Below are 27,810 nucleotides of genomic sequence, written 5' to 3'. Positions count from 1 at the left end.
TGAATATTTTCCTTCTCATCTTTCTTTAGAGTGTCAATATTAAATACTTGATCATTATCATTAGTATCTAGAAAAACTTCAGGAGACTGCTCTAATTTTCCACTGTCACCTGATTTCCTATCCAAACAGCATTCTATTCCACACAATGATACTGTATTATCAACAAAATTACACACAAACCCATGACGTTTCAGAAAATCAATTCCAAATATTATTTGTACATTTGGATTTGAAGATTCTGGAAGAACAATTAATGGATGAGAAACTTTCAATGGAAAACAAGGAATTGAAATAAAGACATTGATTTGCTTATAAGCTGAAATTTCAGATTCAAATATTCCTTTTAATTTAATTGGATTGTTTAAAACTGAAATATCATTTGGAATTAGAGATTTAATTTTGTTAAATAAGCTATAAGAAACGAGTGAAATATGTGCACCTGTGTCAAGTAAGATTTCACAAGGTACATCTTCAATAAATCCTTGTAAAACTGTCAAAGGATTACTTTCATTAGCATAAGGAGCTAATGCTACATCAAACTTTCTTTTATGGTTAGAGCTGTCTTTGGCTTTACCCATGTTTAGTGAATAGTTTGACATTTCTGTCCTTGCCAGTATGATATTGGAATAATAACTAATTCCAGATTTACTTTTATTCTCTGATTTCTTATTTTGAAAACAAGATCTATCTCTAACATAACAATCTTTAGCAAAATGACCCTGTTTATTGCATCTAAAACATTTTGGAATGTATCTTCTATGAGATGCTTTATTCCTGTTAATGCCATCAGATTTACAAGAAAAAGATTGATTATCTGTAAGATTTTTGGATATTGTTAAATCTGACATCATCTTAAACAGAAGTTCCTGTCCTTGTACTATGGGTCTCTGTTGTCTTTCTATTTCTTCACTCAGAAATGTTTTCAGTTCCTCATATTTTTCTAAATCATGTAATTTTATCCTGGAATCAGATTCTGGAATATCTTTAGTAAAATTCACAGAAGTTTCCTTAGACTTTTTCCTTTTATTTGCAACTTTACTTTTTTGAAGCTTTTCTTCTCTCATTTTATCTGTACTCACAATGCTAGGAGAATGAGTTTGATTATACGGAAAAGAATTTACTTGCTTATTGCTTGAGGAATGAAAAATATCTCTAAATCTTTCTTCCTTTTCTTTAACAAGTTCAAAACATTGTTCAAGATTTCTAACTTTTTTCTTATATGCTGTTTCTTTTAAATTATTCTTAAGGCCAAGCCTAAATTGATTAAAGAACAACCATTCTAAAGAGGATTTCTCTTCAGATGAAATATTAAATCCATGAGCAATGCTCCACAATCTATGATAATATTCAGAAACAGATTCCTTATTACCTTGGATACACTGTTGAATCTTCCAAATGTTAGGCCCTAATTCTCTTACATTTGAAAATTCTGATATTAGCAAACTTTTAAAGGTTGCATAATTGTCAGTATCTCTTAGTAAAGGAGATGTGTTTAAGAATGTTTTGGCTTTTCCCAACAATTTATTACGAAGTATAATTAACAAGTGAAAATATGACCAATTTCCTAAATCTTTAATTTTTTCTGCATACCTAAAAAATGTTTCTATGCTTTCACTACTATCACCTGAGAAAGAAGGTATTACTAAGGTTGGATTTATTAACCTAAAAAATTCTTCATGATTAACTGAAGGAACTTTACTACTAATATTACTATTTTCTGTAGCCATTTTTTTTTTTTTTTATTTGAGTCAAGATTTACCTTTTGGATTCTAAAATAGTTCAGTCATAACCAATCCTGTCGTCGACTGCGCCATTGTTATTTTTATATATTTTTTTTATATTCCCTCTTTTTTTATATATATATATATATATATATATATAGTATATTAACTATTTAGTCTACCAGCTGTGCCTTTGTTAATAATTATACTATATACTTATGAGGTGATTTATTATATAAATCTCTTTTACTAACAATTATTTTTATTTTGACTCCGAGTGTCCCTATATGTTATTGTATTGCACAAAAGTTCACTCCAATTGGTGCAATGACTTTAACTCTCTCTTTCAGAATCCAACTAATCATTGACTCAAAACCAAGTACAAAATAAACACATTTAATAAAACTAAAACAATAAATATACACTTCTAGCAATAATACACAACTATAACTACAGATTATATGGATCCAAGGCCTTATTTAAAAATATAAACTTACTCTTAAGACTAAACACGTTTTCTTTCACAATCACACAAAAATGTTCATAGTCTTTTTCTCTTTCTGTTAAGGCTCTTTTCCAGAAGTTATACAGCTCTGTACTTCATTTTCAGAATCCTTTTCATCAATCAATGTAAAACACATAAAAGTCTTCTTGACTAAATCTTGTTTCCTTTTAGTAGCAATACTCATCAAATCAGTCATCCTTAATACCTATAAATCTTCTTAATCAATATATTTTCTAAACATTCACTTTCAGGCATCCTTAATACTTATAGAACTTCTTTATCAATATTTTCTCTTAAGAAAAACATTCACTTTAGAATGTAAGCAACAAGTTCTTCTTTCATTCACAATACTAAATGACAGTCTTAACTTTTTCCACTTTAAACAAACTTACAGTTTCAAGATTCCCTTTTATTCATTACTTATTCCTCCTTGAAACCTATTATTTCCACTATTCCTTTTTCGGAATACACTATAAAATTTCTTCCGACTGCCACACACAAAAAAAATCAAGTTCCTTCCAACTTGAATATTTTCCGGCCAGTGTTCTAAAAACTTCCGAACGCTCTCTTGTTTACAAGCGTTACTTGGATACGCAACGTTTTCCTTGTCAGCTGTCAATCACACATCAAATCCTCTCCGGGAGCATGCGCACTCCACAAAAGTCAGAAACTACGCACTGCAATAAAATGGCTGACTCGCTGTATCCATTAGCGCTAAGAGAAAGTCTTTCACAAAACACAAAATTCAACAATTTTAAACCACAACAAACTTTCTTATAAGTAACACAAATATTTAGTTTAGTAAGTACATCAATTTTTTTTTACTTCTTTACATGTTACTTCTAATATAACATTTTCATAACAAGCACATCACAAGTGCAGACACTGCGTGTATGAAAACAAAACTAACAAGCATAATTAATACGTAAAAATATTCAGAATTTTTAATATGATTATTTTTACAGTTTCTCCTCTAGGTCACTAGTTAGTACGTGCTCTATAGTACAGAAGTTCTGGTGTTGGAATGTGATGTATAAATCATCAGCATATGCGAATTTTCTAGACATTGTCCTTGTAAGGTCAGAAATATACAAATTGGAAAGAAGAGGGGACCAGGACTGACCCTTATGGGAGTCCATTGTTAAGTGTTCTTGGCTTGATCATATCATCCTCATCTAGAACTAACTGTATTGTTCTATTTGATAGAATCGTGTTAATTAAATAGGTCATTTTTTTACATTTCAGCATTTTAAGGAGCTTGTAGATCATGCTATTCCTCCATACGGTGTCATATGCAGCTATCAAGTCTATAAAGACTGCACCAGTTTTAAGGCATTTTTCAAAACCAGATTCTATATGTGTCATTAGGGCCAAAACTCGATCTTCACAGTTGCACCCGGGCCCGAAACCGGCCTGTTCATGAGGGAGAGAGTCAATAATAATAGTACTAATTCTACTGTAAATAAGTCTTTTTAGTAACTTAAGACAGACACTGAGCCCTGCTATAGCTTTCCGGGTTTCAGGATGGCTATTATCTTTAATTTTTTAAATTCTGCTGGTAATCTACCACTCTGTAGAATATTAGAAAAGCATTTTGTCAGCCATTCCACTGTATTTGGTGCAGAGTTTTTAAATACTCAGGGTGAATATTATCAAGTCCAGGCACTTTACCAGTTTTCACTCCCTGGAGTGCAGCTAAAAGTTCTTTGGTGAATGGATTTGATAGATTGGTCGCTTCAGAACAACCTTCTTTAAAAGTGGTCAATTCCTTCCTAATTATTTTAGTGTGGGTTTTTTCTGATTTAGCTCTGGATAAGTTCGCTATTCGATTTGCAATACAGTTGGCACTAACAGCAGCTTCTGCATTGGGGCAACGGGAATTACCAACCAACTTTTTAAGGAGTCTCCATGCCTTCCTGCTTGAATGTTTCCTTTCCATGGTATCAATCTATTTGTTATTTGTAGCTTCATTTAAGCTGTCAATAAGATCATCTGCAACATCGACACATCCACTATTCAGAAAGTCGTTATAAAGTACTTCGCTGGTTTTGCTACAGCCAGGTATGTATTCTTTCTAGCACCTCTAGGGATGTGTTTTTTCATCATCGTCATCATCATCAAATTCCTGCAATGTACCCTCAAGGGGTGTACAGGATATGATAGTACTACATGAAAAATTTACATTATTACTAACTTCCTATCTGCAATTTTCCTCCGATTTAGTCTGTTACTAGTCAAGACTCCAGATCTTATATTTCCTCATCTAAGGAACTCGGTACAGTATCAATCCACCTATATCTTGGTCTTCCTCTGGGTTGTTTTCTTGCCAGCCTGACAGAGAACACTTGTTTTCCTAATCTTTCTTCGCCCATTCTGTTTAAGTGACCATTCCATCTTAGATTAGCTTTGCTAATGCATTCCTGGATGCTGACAATGTCAAGTTTTTTCCTAATATCCTCATTTTTAATATGATATTGCTACTGATGCTATCTGTTCATGCCTCTAGTCTTTCTCAGGACTCGCATATCTGCGGTCTCTAGTCTTTGGTCAAGTGTTTTACTTCTGACCTAGCTGTTAGATCCATAAGTTAAAATTGGTTTGGACACTGTCTTGTATACAGCTAATTTAGTGTTCTGACTAATTTCTCCCTTATTCCATATGAATTTATTCAATCGACTTCCTACCACACCAGCTTTGTTGATTCTATTGTCTATTTCCATATTTAATTTACCATCTTCATAAAAATTGTGCCTAAGTAGCTGAAATGTTTTACTTGTTTCACAGGTTCTCCTTTCACAACACAGTTGATATATTTTCAACGATTCTGCCTATTTTCATTGTCTTTGTCTTTTTATTGCTGACCTTCATACCCTATCTATTACAACAGTTATTCAATTTAGTCAATGAATCTTGTAGCGGATTTATTTAGAAGTATAACATTGTCTGCATAAAGCAAAGAGCTGATATTAACATCTCCAATTTTGATATCATGTTTAATACCACTTTGCTTCATAATGTGATCCATATAGATAATGAATAACATAGGGGATAATGTATATCCTTGTTAGAATTGAAGGAAGTACATCTTCCTGTACTTCCTTCAATTCTAACTGACTTACATCTCAAATAAAGACTAAGTATTGCTTGATATAATGCCCCATTAACACCATATAACTGTAGTGTATTGAATAGTTTTTCCCTTGGCACCTTGTCATATGCCTTTTCCAGATCGACAAAACTTAAGTATAGATCTTTGTTATATTCCCATGCTTTCTCAACTAATTGAGGTAAAGTGAAGAGCTGATCCTGACAGCCTCTATTTGGCTTGAATCCAGCTTATTCTTCATCCAGCTTGTTCTTCACCAAGCTTTTCTTCCAAAATTCTTCTCAACCGTTTCTCAAGTATACTGGCATAAATCTTGCCAGGAACATTCAGTAGGGAAATACCTCTGTAATTCTCACATTCAGTTTTATTTCCCTTTTTATATATGAGTACTATGAGAGCTCTACTCCATTCATCGGGAATTTGTTTCTCTGTTCAGGCTTTCTGAACTATGCAGTGCAGCCACTGTAAGACTTTCATACCACAATACTTCAGCATTTCTGGTTGAATATCATCTACTTCTGCTGCCTTTCCACATTTCAAGCCTTTGATGGCTTTTCTACTTCAAGTATGGATATGTATTTCTGACTGTATGCCTGTTGAGTGTTTTTTTCCACTGTGCTATCACTTTTTGTTTCATTTAGCAATTTTTCGAAGTAATTACTCCTTACTTCATGGATATCTTTTTCTCCGTTTTCATGTAACCTTTATCATCTCTAACTCCTTTTACAGTACTCTTTCCTCCAGAATATCTTACCATCTTCTTGATATTTATTTTCTATGTTCTTGCCAAAGTTCTCCAATGACTTTTGTTTAGCTAGTTTTACACAGTGTTTAGCTTTCTTACATTTGTCTCTGTATTCTCTCAGAGCACAAGCTGATTTATTTGCCAGGAACTTTTGATATGCTTTCTTCTTTTCCTTGTTGAGATCTGTTCAACTTTTATTCAAGACTAAATAGTGATCACTTCCAATTTCAAATCCTCTGTACACTCTGGTGTACAGAGTGTACAGTGATGTTGTCTCCCTGGTACAGTGTCCTGCACCAGGGAGACAACATCACTATCAACAATAATAGTCAATGAGACTTTTCTTATTCCTTGCTTCTTCTCTCCATATGAATTTGTGCACATTTTTATGTTGGAACATGGTGTTAGTAATAACCAGTCCATATCCTGAGCAGAAATCCAACAGGTATTTGCCATTATTATTATTATTAGCTTTGCTGTTTTCTCCAAATTTTCCCAAAATATTTTTATATGTCTGACAATCATTTCCTACTCTGCTATTTAGATCCCCAACAAGGACCAACTTTTTCTTTTTCATTTGTCAGTTGCTTTTTCTAAAACATCATCAAAAAAAAAAAAAAAAAAATCCTCCACTTCTACCTTTGTAGAATTTTCTGTGGGACCATAGGCACAAATAAGTCTCATTGTCCAGTTCCCCATTCTCATATTTGCCCACATTACTCTACTTGAGACTGCCTGCCATTCAAGAAGATTAGCCTCATATGTAGTGTTGAATACTATGGCTACTCCTTCTTTTCCTTGATTGTCATTGCCTAAATATAACATTTTGTATTTATTGCTCAGAAAGATCTCACCAATTTTTGTCTTTTTTTGTTTCAGTCACCCCAATTATGTCGATCTGGTACTTATCTAATTCCTCAGCTAGCTCCATTACTTTGCCATTCAGGCTTCTTATGTTGATAGTACCGATCTTTAACTCTGGTGATGTTGAGTTGGGATGTGTTTTCAGATTTGTTCCAGTAGCTGACTTTTTGTTGTTCGCCCTGGTTCCTCTGGCAAAAATAATGGTGGCCTTATTTAACCTGGCGACGCCCAAGCCCCCATGAAATTTCGTCATGTTTTACCATCATTTTGTATTTTGGTTTAAGCCAATAAGAATACACTTTGGTTGGCTAAATCCGAAATTGGCAGCCCTTCCTCGTTCGTTCAATATCCAGGTAGATACCCAACAGGGTGCACCACGAGAAGGTTCAGAAGCCCTGGTCGGTTCTCCGCATTCATTTAAAGGCTATGTGGAGGTCTCTTCTCAGTTATATAGCTTTGACTCTTAAGCACCCCAGATTTGTTTTTTGGCTGTAGAAATTACTATTTTCACAAATCTTCAGTAGTTATAAGGTTGTGGTGGAATCCATTGCACCTTTTTATCTAGATTTGATGAAAACCTGTTCCAGTTTGCCTTGGAAAAATTCCAACATGGCATTGATGTGGTTTCAGTAATTGGGATTTGAGGGCTCACCTCAATAAAGACAGGGCAGTGTTAACTGTGTGGGAATATTCCTATAACATGATGGATGGTTGGCACTGGGAGGGCCTTTGATTGGTTGTTACAAAACACAAGTCAGGATTGGTGCCACTATTTCATCTAGCCGTAGAATATCCAAGTGCAGTTATCCTTGGGATCGAAAATCCGCTGTATGTTGTTTGCCTCTGCCCACTCGGATAGCTTGGCACTATTTGCATCAGTTTCTCTATAACCCCATTGAATATGATGACTATTAAAGTCTCCAATATAAACAGCAGAATGCATTAAAGCTGGCAAAACTTCATCAGTCCAGCTTGTAGGTGGTGGCTTGTAGACATTAATTATTTTTAGGTCGTTAACTTCTATAATAATGGTAGATATGTTTGAAACATCGCTAGCAGAAATGAAATGGACCTTAGTAAGTGAATTTTGGGCATAGATGGCTATCCCATGTATCTGATGGTGTGTTGCTCCTGTAAGATTGAAACCTGGAATAGAGCCTCTTTCTCGTTGTGACTCGTTGCTTGCATGGATTTCTTGTATGATGCAATGTCAATTCTGTTGTCATGAGGAAGTCTAGTAAGACATTCACTCTTAGCCCTACTGATACTTTCTATATTCAGCTGGCAGACTCTGAGCAGTTGTCCAAGGGACCGAGTCTTGGGGCACTTCTGATTGACAGGATGAGTCCTAGTTTCTGTCATTGTAACCTGATAAACTGTTTGCATATGCATATACACTATTCCAGGAGATCCCAAGGTAGTCTGGATGGCCAAGTCATTCTTGCTCTTTAGCATTACCCAGGATGTACCATGTGGAGGTGAGCTAGAGTTGCATTTACATTGAGATTCTGCAATATCCTAAGAACCTCCAATTCATCTATCTCTGTTCCTGCATTAGTCTTCCACATATATTAAAGCAGTAATCTCACTTGGATTATACGCTTGCAAAGTGGTCACTCAGTAACTCGACATTTTATCTATTTCTATCACCTTGTGACCCTCGTCACTCATTAAGGTTAATCTTCTAGTCATTCTTCCTCTTACTTGCCATATAATGAAAGAACTCTTTGGCCTGCTCAACTAGATTCTACAAATATCATAATCTCATAATCTTATTTTGCCTTTCTTGGCATGCTGGTCACCTTTCTTGCCTAGCCTTGGATTGCATGAGTTTGCTGGTCACCTTTCTCTTTATACCTCAATAGCATTTTCTTCTCTTTCTTCATGCTTAATATTACTCATCCATCTAACTTAGAGGTGGAAGCTTGTCCTTAGAGAAGCGAGAAAAAAGATTTTTCTGATGGGATGAATAGCAACAAAAATATTCAGTGATTTTTAAACTTTTGGTGTGTGTTCAGTAATGCCAAGCATGTAAGGAATAGGAATTCCAATTATTTCTTCTGTATTGGAAGAGATAGAGATACCATAACTGTTAAAGGCTTTTTTGAGGAAAGAAACCCTGTAAAAGTTTGTTTGAAGAGCATGGTGGTCTTAATAGTTCCAGCCTTTAACTAGGATGTGATGAAATTCAGCACGAATATAACAGCCTGTATCAGTCTTCTAAACAACTAAAAAATGTAGGCTACCATCTTGTTGATGAAGAATTAAATCTCCAAAGCTAATTAGTTATTCTCTTCTTCTTCTAAGCTAAGATGAATTGGAACCTGTAATGATGTGCATTTAATTTTGAAAGAAACTGCTGTAACTCAGAGGAAGAGCCATTCCAAATTGAAAAAATATCATCCACATATCTGTACTGATGTATATAGATATGTACATGATATTTTTATACATCTATATCCTTCAAATTTCAATTTGAAGAAATGTGTGATTTGCTTCATTCCCCTAAAATAAACAGATCTGATTGGACAATCAGATATGTTTAATTCTTCTATCCCATTTGTGGGAGATAGAACTTTTTAAATCAACTAATCTTTCCTAACTTTATTTTGTTTATGTATATATTTATATAATTTTTTTTTATTTAATAAGTTAGGAAATTACTGACCTTATTTAGTTATATTACATTAGCTGCTCAGGTGGCATTTTTAGAATTGTCTGTTATTGTTTAATTACCATACTCTGATATTGGGGATATTGGGGGTGCTTAAGGGCCAAAGCTGTATAACTGAGAGGAGACCTCCACATAGCCTTTAAAGGAATGCAGAGAACTGACCAGGGCTTCTGACCTAACGTCCAATCCTCACCTTCTCGTGGTGCACCCTGTTGGGTATCTACTTTGATACTGAACGAACGAGGATGGGCTGGCAATTTGGGATTTAGCCGACCAAATTGTATTCGTATTGGTTAAACCAAAATAAAAAATGATGGTACAACATGACAAAATTTCATCCGGGTGGGGCGTCGCCCGGTTAAACAAGGCCCCCGTTGTTTTCACCAGGGAACCAGGGCGAACAGCGAAAAGTCAGCTATTGGAACAAATCTGAAAACAAACCCCAAATCAACATCACCAACGTTAAAGATCGGTACTATCAACGTAAGAAGCCTGAATGGCAAAGAAATGGAGCTAGCTGAGGAATTAGATAAGTACCAGATTGACATAATAGGGTTTACTGAAACAAAAAAGACCAAAACTGGTGAGATCTTTCTGAGCAATAAATACAAAATGTTATATTCAGGCAATGACAATCAAGGAAAAGAAGGAGTAGCCATAGTATTCAACACAAAATACGAGGCTAATCTTCTTGAATGGCAGTCAGTCTCAAGTAGAGTAATGTGGGCAAATATGAGAATGGGGAACTGGACAATGAGACTTATTTGTGCCTATGGTCCCACAGAAGGTTCTACTAAGGTAGAAGTGGAGGAATTTTTTGAGGCTTTAGAAAAAGCAACTGACACAATGAAAAAGGAAAAGTTGGTCCTTGTTGGGGATCTTAAATAGCAGAGTAGGAAATGATTGTGAGACATACAAAAATATTTTGGGAAAATTTGGAGAGAAGAGCAAAGCTAATAATAATGGCAAATATCTGTTGGATTTCTGCTCAGGACATGGACTGGTTATTACTAACACCATGTTCCAACATAAAAATGTGCACAAATTCACATGGAGAGAACAGGCAAGGAATAAGAAAATTCTCATCGACTATGTTATTGTTGATAGTGATGTTTTCTCCCTGGTGCAGGATACAAGAGTGTACAGAGGATTTGAAATTGGAAGTGATCACTGTTTAGTTTTGAGCAGGATAAAATTGAATTTCATATTGAAAAGAATAACATGTAAGAAAGTTTTAAAGCGAATAAAAGTTGAGCAACTCTCAGATGTGAACTGTAGGCTAAAATACAGAAAGATTATTAAAAAAAAAAAATGAAAGATTTTGAGAACAGGAATTAAACCTTGGAGATTCAGTGGCAAACTCTGAAGAAAACATTGATTGATTCTGCCAGAGAGGCATGTGGTGAGGTTGTCTGCAAGGATAAAAAAATCAGAACTCCCTGGTGGACACAAGAAGTTAAAGAGGCAGTGAAGGAAAAGAAGAAAGCATATCAAAAGTTCCTGGCAAATAAGCAAATAGAGAATACAGAGACAAATGTAAGAAAGTGAAAACTGTGTAAAACTAGCTAAACAAAAGTCATGGGAGGACTTTGGGAAGAATACAGAAAATAAATATCAAGAAGGTGGCAAAATATTCTGGAGGCTGTTGAAGAAACTTATGAATGGAGAAAAAAGTGCTGTACAAGGAGTTAGAGATGATAAAGGTGACATGAAAACAGGGGAAAAAGATATCCTTGAAGTATGAAGTAATTACTTTGAAAAACTGCTAAATGAAACAATCAGTGATGACAGCACAGTGGTAAAAAACACTGACCAGGCATGCAGTCAGGAATACATATCCATACTTGAGGTAGAAAAAGCCATCCAAGGCTTGAAATGTGGAAAGGTAGCAGGAGTAGATGATATTCGACCAGAAATGCTGAAGTATGGTGGTATAAAAGTCTTACAGTGGCTGCACTGCATTGTTCAGAAAGCCTGGACAGAGGGACGAATTCCCGATGATTGGAGTAGAGCTATCATAGTGCCCATATATAAAAAGGGAAATAAAGCTGAATGTGAGAATTACAGAGGTATTTCCCTACTGAGTGTTCCTGGCAAGATCTATGCAAGTATACTTGAGAAACTGTTGAGAAGAATTGTGGAAGAAAAGCTGGATGAAGAATAAGCTGGATTCAAGCCAAATAGAGGCTGTCAGGATCAGATCTTCACTTTACGACAAATAGTGGAGAAATCATGGGAATATAACAAAGATCTGTATTTGAGTTTTGTCGATTTGGAAAAGGCATATGACAAGGTGCCAAGAGAGAAGCTATTCAATACGCTGCAGTTATATGGTGTCAATGGAGCATTATATCAAGCAGTACTTAGTCTTTATTTGAGTTGTAAGTCAGCAGTTAGAATTGAAGGAAGTACAGGAAGATGATTTAATGTTAAATCTGGTGTGAGACAAGGATGTACATTATCCCCTCTGTTATTCATTATCTATGTGGATCACATTATGAAGGAAAGTGGTATTAAACATATGATATCAAAATTGGAGATTAATATCAGCTCTTTGCTTTATGCAGATGATGTTATACTTCTAAATAAATCCGTTACAAGTCTGCAAGATTCTCTGACTAAATTGAATAACTGTTGTAATAGATATGGTATGAAGGTCAGCAATAAAAAGACAAAGACAATGAAAATAGGCAGAATCATTGAAAATGTCAACTGTGTTGTGAATGGAGAACCTGTGGAACAAGTAAAACATTTCAGCTACTTAGGCACGATTTTTAGTGAAGATGGTAAATTAAATATAGAAATAGACAACAGAATCAGCAAAGCTGGTATGGTGGGAAGTCAATTGAATAAATTCATATGGAATTAGAGAGAAATTAGTCAGAACACTAAATTAGCTGTATAGAAGACGGTGTTCAAACCAGTTTTAACTTATGGATCTGAGAGCTGGGTCAGAAGTAAAACACTTGACCAAAGACCAGCGACTGCAGATATGAGAGTCCTGAGAAAGATTAGAGGCGTGAACAGATGGCATCAATGGCAATATCATATTAAAAATGAGGATATTAGGAAAGAACTTGGCATTGTCAGCATCCAGGAATGCATTAGCAGAGCTAATCTCAGGTGGTATGGTCACTTAAATAGAATGGGAGAGGAAAGATTAGCAAAACAAGTGTTCTTTGCCAGGTTGGCAGGAAAACCACCCAGAGGAAGACCAAGATATAGGTGGTTTGATACGGTACAAAGTGCCTTAGACGATAGAAATATAAGATCTGATAATGTTGGAGTCTTGACAAGTAATAGACTGATTTGGAGGAAAATTGTAGATAGGAAGTTAGTAATGATGTAATTATTTTATGTAGTATTGAGGGTACATGGCACGAATTTGATGATGATGACTCTGATATTGCACAATGCTTATGGTACTTAGGTGTTAGTAAAGTTTTTTACTTGAATTTTCCTCCATTTTTATAATTCTTTTAACTACTTGGAGCTCATATTTATAAGGTATTCTGGCTATCTTTTTTTTTGGATGTGCCACAGATATATGGGATTGTGACAGTTTTGCTTCAGTCTTGTGCATTGGGGATGGGAGGACTGCAGTGGTCATTTAGAATTTTATCTGTTTTTAGAAATAATATATATGCATGCAGAGTGGTTGGTGAGTGGAATGTATTGCCTAAATGTGTTGTGGGTGTAGACACATTGAATAAGTTTATAGCACAGCTGGATGAGCATTGTGTGCAATAATATGTACCTCCCACAATTATGATCTGACTTCATGGAGGTCAAATGGTAATAATAATAATATCCAGGATGGACAGATAATTGATTTTTTTTATTGTGAAGTACGAGGTGTGGCTATTAAATAACAAGACAAAGTGCATTGTGAATCGTGTACTCGTAGCAGTAGTATGCGCTTGTGCCATGAATGACCTTGAAGGTTCTAGAAGCAGTTGAGATAAGCATTGTTTCGCTGTTGCTCATAGTTAGTCTGTAGGCAGTTATAAAAGAAACACGTGTGAAGTCACTTTGCCGGAATGATGTCTAACATTAAACTCGAGTAGCGCTTTAATCTCAAATTCCTTGTGAAATTAAAGAAATCGCCAACCAAGTGTTTGAAACTGTTGCAGGAAGTGTACATGATGAAATGTTTGAATGGCACAAGCGCTTTATTGAAGGTTGAGATTGAAGATGACGAACAGCCGGGTTGCCCTGTTACGGCAGGAACCGAACAGAACGTTGCGAAAATTAATGAAATTGTCCACAACGATTGCCAATTAATCATTCAGGTGATAGCAGAAATGGTGTGTATTGATAAGGAGACTGTATGGCAAAAATTTTGCATGAGCAATTGAAAATGAAGAAAGCCTGCACCAAAATGGTTCCCAAAATCTTGTATCAGGAGCAGAATGATGTCCGGAAACAAATTTGCACTGACATCATGGAATGGCTGACAGTGGAGCCAGATTTGCAGGAGAAGATCATCACATATGATCAAATGTGGATTTTCCCATATGAGCCAGAAACAAAGAGACAATAAATGCACCGGAAAATTCCCACATTACTAAGAATGAAAAGAGCAAGAATGAGCAAGTCGAAACTGAAGGCAATGCTGATCTTTTTTCTTTTTTTTTTTTTTAATATATATATATATATATATATATATATATATATATATATATTATAACTGGGTGAATCACAGCAGTGGCTATTACGTATTGGTGATAGGCTTTGCTTGTCGACTAATGGCAACGCTGCAAAGCGTATATCAAAAGTAATGTGATATATGTATGTATATGCTGGCGGCAAAGTTAAATTAGAGAATTTTTAATAATAATTTTGGCTCTCATAAGTCCGAATCGTCGTAAGTTGAGGCCTACCTGTGTGTGTGTGTGTGTGTGTGTGTGTGTGTGTGTATATATATGTATATATATATATATATATATATATCAGTGGCATGGTAATGATTGAATGGGTACCAGAGGATCAGACATTTAACCAACATTATTACCTTGAGGTTCTGACCAAGCTGAGAAACAAGTGAGGAAGAAGAGACCTGATCTGTGGAAGAACAATGCTTGGATTCTCCATCAGGACAATGCTCCAGCCCACAGTTCACTGTCTGTAAAGCAGTATCTGGATGATAAGAAGATCCCAGTGTTGGACCATCCACCTTACTCACCAGACTTAGCTCCATGCGACTTTTACTTTTTTCCAAAATTGAAATCTGCATTGAAGGTCACCCATTTTCAGTCAGTGGATGAGGTAAAGGAGAAAACAGCAGCACTACTGAAGCAGATAACCTGATGACTTGCAACACTGCTTCCAACGATGGAAAATTTGTATGCAATGGTGTATAAATAGAGAGGAGTATGTTGAAGGAATAGCAATTAAGTTGTACAATTGTAATAATAAACCACGTTTTTGTAACCAGTCTTGTTATTTAATAGCCACACCTTATATATTGTAGGAACATCACAGTTTATTATTTTTAATACACTAAAAATTGAACAAGTTGCAGGTAATAACTTTTATGCAGCATTCTCAATGCACTTGTACAGATTTATGCAAACTGTTTTTTTTTTATTATTATTAAATTTTAAAAATGAAATTTATGTTTTCTTAGGTTTGTACTTGTGGGAACAAATTTTCAATGGGAAATTGGAGAAAAAGATGGAGGGAGTGTGGAGCTATGGCTTCAGAAAAATTGATAACATTAAATTTAAGTAAGTATCATTTTCTTTTTTAACATGCTCAGTAATAAGCAAAAATATTAGGTTTATTAAATGAAAATAACAATATAATAAAGTATTGTCATCCTGAACAGCTTAATGGAATATTGAGGCTTAATCATTACTGGAAAGTTTTTTCACTTGGTTACGTAGGTCACTTAGTTTTGTAACCAAGTTAAAAAAATTCTCTATAACTATCTCCAATCCTGAGTATTTTAATAACAAGGTGATACACATTTTTTGCTACTTGTATATCGAAAAATTTAAAGAATGCAGAGAACCAACTAGGCATTCTTATCTAATATCCAAACTTCATCTTTCTTCCTCTTCATGGTGGAGGGTCTCTCCCAGTGATGGTACTGGCCGTTTTCATTCTTCCTCTTTTTCTTTACTTTTTTTCCCATATTCTTTGCTCCCCTTTCCAAACTACCATCACTGGGATCCAATGCCCTGCCACTGTGTTTGCATTGCAGCATGACCAACAGACATCTGGAAAGGGTATTCTGGTAGTCTTGCATTATGTTGGCCTCTGCTACGACAAGAGGGTTGGACTTGCTTGCAAAAGTCAATGGTGTTACAGTAAGTCTCTCACCTCGTGGTCTGTGGTCGGGAATCCAAGGCTTGCTGTAGTTCTGGTATAGAGTTCAGGGTAGCTCTGTCGTTTCACTCCTGAACGTAGCCTTTGCTTGCCAGTCATTGGGCATCTATGTATGGCTCTGGTAGGTGGCTCTGACACCAAACCAGAAACTCAAGGAGTTTCTGGTTTGGTGTCAGAGCCCCATGAATTCTTCATCCTCAAACGTTTTGGGATGCTTCAGTATCCACTGAAAGTAAATTAAACATAAACTGACCCTAACACATCAGGCATATTGAATATTTTACCAGAGGAAGAGATAGATGCTGGTCATCCATATACTTCCCAAAAACAATTGATAAATATAAACCTGACAAGTAAGCCTGCAATCTCCTGAAAACCAGACAAGGTCTATAAAGCCAAAACAATAACAAAATTTTTACAATGGATTTTTATTTATTTATTTATTTAATTTTTTTATTTATTTTTTATTTTATTTTATTTTTTTAATGTTGGGCTCATTCATGAGAGGTTGGTTGGCCAACCTGTAGTATGTAGTACCATATATGGGTAGTGGGGTTGGGAAAGGAGAAACTTGTTTACATTTGATTTAAAACTTTGCATTTTGTATTCCTTGGGAAATAAGTCATGTTGTACTGTGGTACAGGAAGACTGTACCACAGTACAACAGTAGCAGGGATGAAGGAGGAGGAAAAGAAACTTGTTCTGTGGGTTTCAAGGTATATTGTAAAAGGATGTTGGGCAAACTTTTAAATCACTCAATACTAAGCCCATGTTCCATTGGGCTTAGTACTGAGTGGGGAGAATTATTGATTCTATTTCAGATGAGCATTTGCCATGGAAATATTTATAGAATACACAAATTGCACAGACCAAACGTCTGTGAAAGTGACGAGAGTGAGTTGGTAAGAGGTAGGTCATTTAATCAACCTAATTGCTCTCCTCTGTATTGAGCCAAGCATTTTGAGGGAGCTTTTAGCAGCCCCACTCCAAATGTGAGAGCAGTATTCGATTGCTGGGTGGATTTGTGATTTGTATAAGGTTAATAGCTGTTTAGAGGTTAAGTAACATCTTCAGTGAAAGAGAAATCCTAGTTTTTTGGAAGCTGAGGATGCAATGGTTGTGATGTGTTTGTGCCAGTAGAGGCCTGATGTCAGGGTCTAAGAAGAGAAATCTCATCTTGTCTTGAAATTTGAGTGTAATCAAAAATAATACTGGGGGAAAATGGTTCTTTTTTTTTTTTGTGAGAAATAAGAGACAAAACTGGGTTTTACTAGCATTGAAGTTGACGAGGTTATCTGAGCCCCATTGAAGGATGACTTGGAGGTCAGAATTGAGGGCTGTGGTGGTTGATGTTCTGTAGGTAAAGTGAAGTGAGCGATAGAGTAAGGTTTGTCAAATGAAAGGGAGGAGTGCAAAGTGCTGTCATCTGCAAAACTGTGTATTGGATTGTAGGTCATTGTTATACAGAAGGAAGAGGGTTGTGAGAGAACAGAACCTTGTGTAACCCAAGCATTAGTTGGATAGTGAGAGGATAGGGAACTGTCTACCATCACACAGTGTGCATCCAGACAGAAAGCTGGCAATCCAACTGCAGAAGTCCTGAGACGGTCCAAGTGATGGAAGTTTTCTTAGTAAGCCTTTGTGCCAGACCCGTTCAAAAGCTTTGGAGATATCAAGTGTAACCACTTGATGAATATCGACCAGAATATTGATGATATCACGATCTGCTGCCCTTCCAAGCTTCCACTGCTCATGTGGGAGGTTGAAGAGAACATATATGGAAGCAATCACTTTCCTGCATTATGTCCTCACTTTTCTTTGCACAATGTCTTCACAGGAATCATGTTCACCTACACATGCCTATATGGAAAATTGACCAGACAGGGACACTTTTTCTTATCTTGCAAAATTTAATGCTAATACTGTTAGTCAAACACCTATCAATGAAGCAGTAAAGTATATAACAGAGTGTATTAAAGGAAAAACAGCCTCTATCCCGAGAACATCATCTCAATTTCCACTCTATTCAAAGCCTTGGAGGAACCAGAATGCCAGGCAGCTAAAAAACAATCAGCACAGTGCATGGGATATATTTTGTAGATACTCCACCACATCAAACTTAATAGTTTTTAAGTGTGCTTTAGCCAGAGCACATTATGTGAGATGTCAGAGTCAAAAACAATCATGGATCCAATTTACCTCATCAGTTAATCAAATGATCGGTGCTAAAATTGTATGGGATGAAAGCCAGAAAATGAAAGGTAGATATAGAAACACCATTTGTCTATCTTAGACCATAATGAAACTGTTATTGCTGATCCCAAAGCTATTGCAGATACTCTAGGAAAAAATGTTGCCACAGTCTCAGCAACAGCTACAAATCCTACTGAATTTTTAATACTGAAAGAGCAATGAGAGAAACAAAGGCTAAATTTTTCTACCAGTGGATTTGCCATTTGTTAAGGAGGAATTAAAAAGAGCTATTTTATTGTCTCATTCTAGTGAAGTAAAGCCTGATGGCATCACTCACCCACTCAAAGTCTTTATGTTCAAGCAAATGAACCATCCTTATCACTTAGACAGAAACATCATCATCATCATCAAATTCCTGCCATGTACCCGCAAGGGGTGTACAGGATATGATAGTACTACATGAAAAAAATTACATCATTATTAATTTCCTATCTACAATTTTCCTCCAAATCAGTCTGTTACTTGTCAACACTCCAATATCATCAGCTCTTATATTTCTATCGTCTAAAGCACTTTGTACCGTATCAATCCACCTATATCTTGGTCTTCCTCTCGGTCGTTTTCCTTCCAACCTGGCAGAGAACACTTGTTTTGCTAATCTTTCCTCGCCCATTCTGTTAAAGTGACCATACCACCTGAGATTAGCTCTGCTAACGCATTCCTGGATGCTGACAATGTCAAGTTCTTTCCTAATATCCTCGTTTTTAATATGATACTGCCATTGATGCCACCTGTTCACGCCTATAATCTTTCTCAGGACTCTCATATCTGAAGTCTCTAGTCTTTGGTCAAGTGTTTTACTTCTGACCCAGCTCTCAGATCCATAAGTTAAAACTGTTTGAACACTGTCTTGTATACAGCTAATTTAGTGTTGCGACTAATTTCTCTCTTATTCCATATGAATTTATTCAATTGACTTCCCACCATACCAGCTTTGCTCATTCTGTTGTCTAGTTTTATATTTAATTTACCATCTTCAGTAAAAATCATGCCTAAATAGCTGAAATGTTTTACTTGTTCCACAGGTTCTCCATTCACAACACAGTTGACATTTTCAATGATTCTGCCTATTTTCATTGTCTTTGTCTTTTTATTGCTGACCTTCATACCATATCTATTACAAGAGCTATTCAATTTAGTCAGAGAATCTTGCAGACTTGTAGCGGATTTATTTAGAAGTATAACATCATCCGCATAAAGCAAAGAGCTGACATTAACATCTCCAATTTCGATATCATGTTTAATACCACTTTCCTTCATAATGCGATCCATATAGATAATGAATAACAGAGGGGATAATGTACATCCTTGTCTCACACCAGATTTAACATTAAACCATCTTCCTGTACTTCCTTCAATTCTAACTGCTGACTTACAACTCAAATAAAGACTAAGTATTGCTTGATATAATGTCCCATTGACACCATATAACTGCAGCGTATTGAATAGCTTCTCTCTTGGCACCTTGTCATATGCCTTTTCCAGATCGACAAAACTTAAATACAGATCTTTGTTATATTCCCATGCTTTCTCGACTATTTGTCGTAAAGTGAAGATCTGATCCTGACAGCCTCTATTTGGCTTGAATCCAGCTTGTTCTTCACCAAGCTTTTCTTCCACAATTCTTCTCAACCGTTTCTCAAGTTTACTTGCATAGATCTTGCCAGGAACACTCAGTAGGGAAATACCTCTGTAATTCTCACATGCAGTTTTATTTCCCTTTTTATATATGGGTACTATGAGAGCTCTACTCCAATCATCGGGAATTCGTCCCTCTGTCCAGACTTTCTGAACTATGCAGTGCAGCCACTGTAAGACTCTTATACCACCATACTTCAGCATTTCTGGTCGAATATCATCTACTCCTGCTGCCTTTCCACATTTCAAGCCTTTGATGGCTTTTTCTACTTCAAGTATGGATATGTATTCCTGACTGCATGCCTGGTCAGTGTTTTTTACCACTGTGCTGTCATCACTGCTTGTTTCATTTAGCAGTTTTTCAAAGTAATTACTCCATACTTAAAGGATATCTTTTTCTCTCCCTTTTCATGTCACCTTTATCATCTCTAATTCCTTTTATAGCACTCTTTCCTCCATTCTTAAGCTTCTTCAACAACCTCCAGAATATTTTGCCACCTTCTTGATATTTATTTTCTATATTCTTGCCAAAGTCCTCCCATGACTTTTGTTTAGCTAGTTTTACACAGTGTTTAGCATTCTTGCATTTGTCTCTATATTCTCTAAGAGCACAAGCTGACTTATTTGACAGGAACTTTTGGGATGCTTTCTTCTTTTCCTTCACTGCCTCTTTAACCTCCTGTGTCCACCAGGGAGTTCTGATTTTTTTATCCTTACAAACAACCTCACCACATGCCTCTCTGGCAGAATGAATCAATGTTTTCTTCAGAGTTTGCCAATGAATCTCCAAGGTTTGATTCCTGTTCTCAAACTCTTTCATTTTTCCTTCAATAATGTTTGTGTATTTTAGTCTACAGCTCACATCTGAGAGCTGCTCAACTTTTATTCACTTTAAAACTTTCTTACATGTTATTCTTTTCAATATGAAATTCAATTTTATCCTGCTCAAGACTAAATAGTGATCACTTCCAATTTCAAATCCTCTGTACACTCTGGTGTCCTGCACCAGGGAGAAAACATCACTATCAACAATAACATAGTCAATGAGACTTTTCTTATTCCTAGCCTCTTCTCTCCATGTGAATTTGTGCACATTTTTATGTTGGAACATGGTGTTAGTAATAACCAGTCCATGTCCTCAGCAGAAATCCAACAGATATTTGCCATTATTATTAGCTTTGCTCTTTTCTCCAAATTTTCTCAAAATATTTTTGTATGTCTCACAATCATTTCCTACTCTGCTATTTAGATCCCCAACAAGGACCAACTTTTCATTTTTCATTGTGTCAGTTGCTTTTTCTAAAGCATCAAAAAATTCCTCCACTTCTACCTTAGTAGAACCTTCTGTGGGACCATAGGCACACAGAAGGTTCTACTAAGGTAGAAGTGGAGGAATTTTTTGATGCTTTATAAAAAGCTAGACAGAAACAGTTGTCTCTTAATTATTCCCTAATGATAAAATCTCTCCCAGATTATCTTACTAGTTTCTTTTCTCTGCATTGGGAAGCTCAGTATCACACACACATCAGACTGCCATATGTCCTTTTGCTGTGCATGTTAAAGAGACTATGCAAACTGTTGGCATGAATGTTGACAACATTGCCTACACTAAACATAACAGCATCCCTCCATTTCAGATTTGCACTCCATCCTGCAACCTCTCACTTTGTCAGTTACGGAAGTCTCATACTCCATCTGTCTACCTGCAATTGTTTAATGTGCACAGGGGAGCCCACTTTGATTTCTTGTTCATCAAACTGATGGCTCAAGAACTGATATCTGTGCTGCTGCTGTGTTTGCTGACATTACTCTCTCTAACCAGATTTTCACATGATTGCAGTGTAGAGTTGCATGCCTTTCAGCTTGCACTTGCATATAAAAGAAAATCACTACCAAAAGTGTGTAATTTATATAGACTCATTGAGTTCTTTATAGGCTATCTACTCTCCTTTGTATAATCCACATCCAGTGCTGTATGAGGTGTTACACCTGTTGTACAAAATGAATCCCTTTAAATTTGTGGATGTGGCGTTTGCACACCACGGCGCTTGGCCGCACGAAGGAAGACTTGGTTTCGAGTCTAGTCGGCGACTAGAGGAAATTTTTCTAAGCCTTTTTTCGACCGACTCCTGAGTTAGTCGATCTCTGGCATGGGCAAGCAGGTTTTTCCTCCCGGAAACTCTGGTTTTTCGTCCCGTAAACTCAAGAAAATCGACCGTAGAACCCACATTATTTCAGACATTAAATATATTGTGTTAGGGTTAGGGACTACGAGATGGCGGCACATTTGAGCCGTCTCTCTTCACTGTGTACCGCTTAATTAGTGATAGCCTTGGGCCATCTATCTCTGATTGTACCAGTGGAGATTGAACTGCCCACTCAGTCTCCAAAAGTTAGATAGGGCTAAATGGCCTCGCCTACTCCCCGTATACGGGAATAAAAAAGATTTTTTTTTTTTTTTTTTTTTTTTTTTTTTTTTTTTTTTTTTTAATTTGATGTTCAGTTGTGCCTGATTCCCAACCACATTAAGAGAAATGAGACTGAAGCTGTAGTTGCTAGATCAGCTCATACTTTTTCCATGTACTGGTTGACAGTGCCATATGCAGACAGTCTATAAGATCAAAGCTAATTACTCAATGGCAGTCATCATGGCAGGAAGCACTGACAAACAAATTATATGAACACTAAGCCTGAAATTAAGCATTGGCATTCTAGTCAACCTAGAAAGAGAAAAGAGGAAGTTGTTTTTGCTAGGCTCTGCATAGGTCACAGTCATCTTAAACATTCTTATTTACTGAGGGATAATGACCCTCCCATGTGTGAAAAATGCAATACACATCTCACTATTTGTCATATTCTGGTGGAGTGGCAGCAGTTTACAGAAGAGAGGAATGAAATTTTCACCTATCTAGCCAAGCCATATATACTCAGACAGATTGCATGATGTTTTTAACTTTCTGCAAAAAATTAATTTGTACAAACACATATGACTGTAATTTTGTTTATATGTAGATACTGCATTGCTTAACTGAATTTTTGTACATACATATTATTTACTATTTAGTTTATTTTTGACTATTTATATACTGCTGTAGCTTTTGACCTTGTGCATTTGTGTAAACCTTGCTGTAATTTTGTTTATATGTAGATACTGCATTGCTAAACTTAAATTTTGTGCATGCATATCGTTTAATAATTTCTCTTTGACTATTTATATACTGCTGTAACTTTTGACCTTATGTATTGCTGTAATCTTTGCAATAATTTTATTTATATGTAGATACTGCATTGTGAAACTTAATTTTTGTGCACGCATATTGTTTATTACAGTCCAACCATGGATGTGAGACCCCTCGACACTTCTGCATATGGCAGAAGAAGGTGAATCCATTCTGATAATAGGGTAATCTATGCGTTTCGTGGGATGGGTATTTGTTACTACACATCAGAAAATTAGTTTTTCTTTTATGAAAATTCTAGTTTTTACAGTGGTAACTATTTTGCTTGTATAACAGTTGGAAAAATTTTACATATAAAGCATGTGATTTTGCATGTTGGTGATGAATTCATACATTGCCTTATTCCTTTCTCCCCCTTTAACATGAATTGACTCTTCTTGGCACTGTGCCAGCTAGGGTTCTTCACACTTGTGGGCAGACTAAAATTTCTGTTTGATTATTTATGTCCTGTGGTAATCTTTGCCATAATTATATATATATATATATATATATACTGCACTGCTTGACTTGGTTCTACATGCATTTCGTTTACAATTTTTCTTTGACTGTTTATGCATTACTGTCACCTTTGTTATGGCACAGTATGACCTTTGCTGTTGTTGCACCAATAAAACTGTAAACCAACCAACCAACTAATATCACCTTTGTGTGGTGTGCTTCATTAGTAGGTATCTCCTGGGTACTGAACAAACGAGAATGGGCTGTCAATTTGAAACTTAGGTGACCAAACTACAAATCTCTATCGGCTTAAACCAAAAATACACATGATGGCACAAAATGGTGAAATTTCATGTTGGCTGGGGTATTGGCCAGTTAAACAAGCCCTCCCCCACTGTTTTCAGGAACCAGAGCAAATAGTGAAACATCAGCTACTGGAACAAACTTCATCCCAACATCCAGAAAAAGAACAAGTCCAAACATCTAGAAGAAGAAAAACAACAAAATGTCTGAAGAATTGAAGGTAGGAACCATCAACATAAGGAGTATTAATGGAAAGGAAATCAAACTTACAGAAGAACTGAAAAAGTAGAAAATTTCTTTTGGCACTAGCTAACTGCATATTCCTTGAAAAATTTTTTTTTTTTTCAGAAGTTGGAAATATTTATGAAGAAACAAAGCATATGCTACTCAAAAAAAATGCTGAAAAATTCATTTTTCCTATATCATAATTCATTGCAAATTCATTTTGATTGTTAAATCCATAACTCCTATATTTACCTTTTATTAATGCACTGAGGAGGTTTCACCAGAGTGAAACACTGGACTTCAAAAAAAATTATAAGTGGAAGTGAAGCCAAAAGCTCATTCAGTGCTGTAACTGAGCTGTGTCAGAAAGTTAGATTCATCATGAATGATCTCTAGGTGGGTGGCATAATAAAATATTAAACTGTGGAGCTGAGAAGTTTATATTTGTTCATCATCAAATTCCTGCCATGTGCCCTCAAGGGGGATGTATAGGATATGATAGTACTACAAGAAAAATTTACATCATTACTAACTTCCTATCTGCAATTTTCCTCCAAATCAATCTGTTACTTGCCAAAACTCCAACATTATCAGATCTTATATTTCTATTGTCTAAGGCACTTTGTACAGTATCAATCCACCTATATTTTGGTCTTCCTCTGGGTCATTTTCTTACCAACCTTGCAGAGAATACATGTTTTGCTAATCTTTCCTAGCCCATTCTAGTTAAGTGACCATACCACCTGAGATTAGCTCTGCTAATGCATTCCTGGATGCTGACAATGTCAAGTTCTTTCCTGATATCCTCGTTTTTAATATGATATTGCCATAGATTCCATCTGTTCACTCCTCTAATCTTTCTCAGGACTATCATATCTGCAGTCTCTAGTCTCTGGTCAAGTGTTTTACTTCTGACCCAGCTCTCAGATCCATAAGTTTAGACTGGTTTGAACACTGTCTTGTATACAACTCATTTAGTGTTCTGACTAATTTCTCTTTTATTTAATGAATTTATTCAATTGACTTCCTACCATACCAGCTTTGTTGATTCTGTTGTCTATTTCCATATTTAAGTTACCATCTTCAGTAAAAATCATGCCTAAGTAGCTGATATGTTTTACTTGTTCCACAGGTTCTCCATTCAAAATGCAGTTGACATTTTCAACGATTCTGACTATTTTCATTGTTTTTGTCTTTTTATTGCTGACCTTCATACCATATCTATTACAACAGTTATTCAATTTAGGCAGGGAATCTTGCAGACTTGTTGTGGATTTATTTAGAAGTATAACATTGTCTGCATAAAGCAAAGAGCTGAGATTAACACCTCCAATTTTGCTATCATGTTTAATACCACTTTCCTTCATAATGTGATCCATATAGATAATGAATAACAGAGGGGATAATGTACATCCTTGTCTCACACCAGATTTAACATTAAACCATCTTCTTGTACTTCCTTCAATTCTAACTGCTGACTTACAACTCAAATAAAGACTAAGTATTGCTTGATATAATGCCCCATTGACACCATATAACTGTAGAGCATATTGAATAGCTTCTCTCTTGGCACCTTGTCATATGCCTTTTCCAGATCAACAAAACATAAGTATAGATCTTTGTTATATTCCCATGCTTTCTCAACTAATTGAGGTAAAGTGAAGATCTGATCCTGACAGCCTCTATTTGGCCTGAATCCAGCTTATTCTTCACCAAGCTTTTCTTCTAAAATTCTTCTCAACCGTTTCTCAAGTACACTTGCATAAATCTTGCCAGGAACACTCAGTAGGGAAATGCCTCTGTAATTCTCACATTCAGTTTTATTTCCCTTTTTATATATGGGTACTATGAGAGCTCTACTCCAATTATCAGGAATTCGTCCCTCTGTCCAGGCTTTCTGAACTATGCAGTGCAGCCACTGTAAGACTTTTATACAACCATACTTCAGCATTTCTGGTCGAATATCATCTACTCCTGCTGCCTATCCACATTTCAGGCCTTTGATGGCTTTTTCTACTTCAAGTATGGATATGTATTCCTGACTGTATGCCTGTTGAGTGTTTTTTACCACTCTGCTATCACTTCTTGTTTCATTTAGCAATTTTTCGAAGTAATTACTCCATATTTCAAGGATATCTTTTTCTCTCTTTTTCATGTCACCTTTATCATTTCTAATTCCTTTTACAACACTCTTTCCTCCATTTCTAAGTTTCTTCAACAACCTCCAGAATATCTTACCTACTTCTTGATATTTATTTTTTATATTCTTGCCAAAGTCCTCCCATGACTTTTGTTTAGCTAGTTTTAGACAGTGTTTAGCTTTCTTACATTTGTCTCTGTATTCTCTAAGAGCACAAGCTGACTTATTTGCCAAGAACTTTTGATATGCTTTCTTCTTTTCCTTCACTTCCTCTTTAACTTCCTGTGTCCACCATGGAGTTCTGATTTTTATTATTTTCAATATGAAATTCAATTTTATCCTGCTTAAGACTAGATAGTGATCACTTCCAATTTCAAATCCTCTGTACACTCTGGTGTCCTGCACCAGGGAGAAAACATCAATATCAACAATAATAGTCAATGAGACTTTTCTTATTCCTTGCCTCTTCTCTCCATGTGAATTTGTGCACATTTTTATGTTGGAACATTGTGTTAGTAATAACCAGTCCATGTCCTGAGCAGAAATCCAACAGGTATTTGCCATTATTATTATTATTAGCTTTGCTCTTTTCTCCAAATTTTCCCAGAATATTTTTGTATATCTGACAATCATTTCCCACTCTGCTATTTAAGATCCCCAACAAGGACCAACTTTTCCTTTTTCATTGTGTCAGTTGCTTTCTCTGAAGCATCAAAAAATTTCTCCACTTCTTCCTTAGTAGAACCTTCTGTGGGACCATAGGCACAAATAAGTTTCATTGTCCAGTTCCCCCATTCTTATATTTGCTCACATCACTCTACTTGAGACTGCCTGCCATTCAAGAAGATTAGCTTCGTATTTAGTGTTGAATACTATGGCTACTTCCTCTTTTCCTTGATTATCATTGTCTGAATATAACATTTTGTATTTATTGCTCAGAAAGATCTCACCAGTTTTTGTCTTTTTTGTTTCAGTTACCCCTATTATGTTGATCTGATACTTATCTAATTCCTCAGCTAGCTCCATTTCTTTTCCATTCAGGCTTCTTACGTTGATAGTACCGATCTTTAACTCTGGTGATGTTGATTTGGGGTGTGTTTTCAGAAATATTCCAATAGCTGACTTTTCACTGTTCTCCTGGGTTCCCTGCCGAAAACAATGGTGGCCTTGTTTAACCGTGCGATGCCCCATCCGGCACGAAATTTCGTCATGTTTTACCATCATTTTGTATTTTGGTTTAAGCCAATAAAAATACTGTTTGGTCGTCTAAATACGAAATTGGCAGCCTATCCTCATTCGTTCAGTATCTACGTAGATACCCAACAGGGTGCACCAGGAGAAGGTGAGGATTGGACATTAGGTCACCCTGTTTGGTTCTCCGCATTCCTTTAAAGGCTATGTGGAGGTCTCCTCTCAGTTATATAGATTTGACCCTTAAGTACCCCGTTTATATTTGTTTTATTTGGATATTATAAAAGACAATATTACAGCTTCAGCTATGTTTTATTGCAGAATTCAGAAACAAGCAAATAAGAAATGTAGAAAAATTTTCTTACTTTCATTCAGTTTCTTTCTCTATTATACTATAAAATATGAATGAATCCAAACCATAATGTCCTCTGGTAT

General features: G+C 36.0%; 1 protein-coding gene across 4 annotated transcripts in view; it reads left to right on the top strand.

Annotated features, from left to right (window-relative positions):
• Positions 1 to 27,810, top strand: part of LOC150109843 (ribitol-5-phosphate xylosyltransferase 1-like) — a 114,348-nt gene that overhangs the window by 21,102 nt on the left and 65,436 nt on the right. For all 4 annotated transcript variants that reach the window (XM_090396927.1, XM_090396920.1, XM_090396912.1 and 1 more), the window contains exon 3: positions 15,245 to 15,344. In XM_090396927.1, coding sequence (XP_090253053.1) covers positions 15,245 to 15,344 — 100 coding nt within the window. The remainder of the gene's footprint in view (positions 1 to 15,244; positions 15,345 to 27,810) is intronic.

This window comes from Typopeltis vanoorti, chromosome 1, assembly GCF_054136105.1.
Source record: "Typopeltis vanoorti isolate ZY-2024b chromosome 1, IOZ_Tvanoo_1.0, whole genome shotgun sequence".
In the NCBI taxonomy this organism is placed as follows: Eukaryota; Metazoa; Arthropoda; class Arachnida; order Uropygi; family Thelyphonidae; genus Typopeltis; species Typopeltis vanoorti.
Note: the sequence above shows the minus strand (reverse complement) of the source record. Positions and strands in the feature narration are given on the sequence as shown.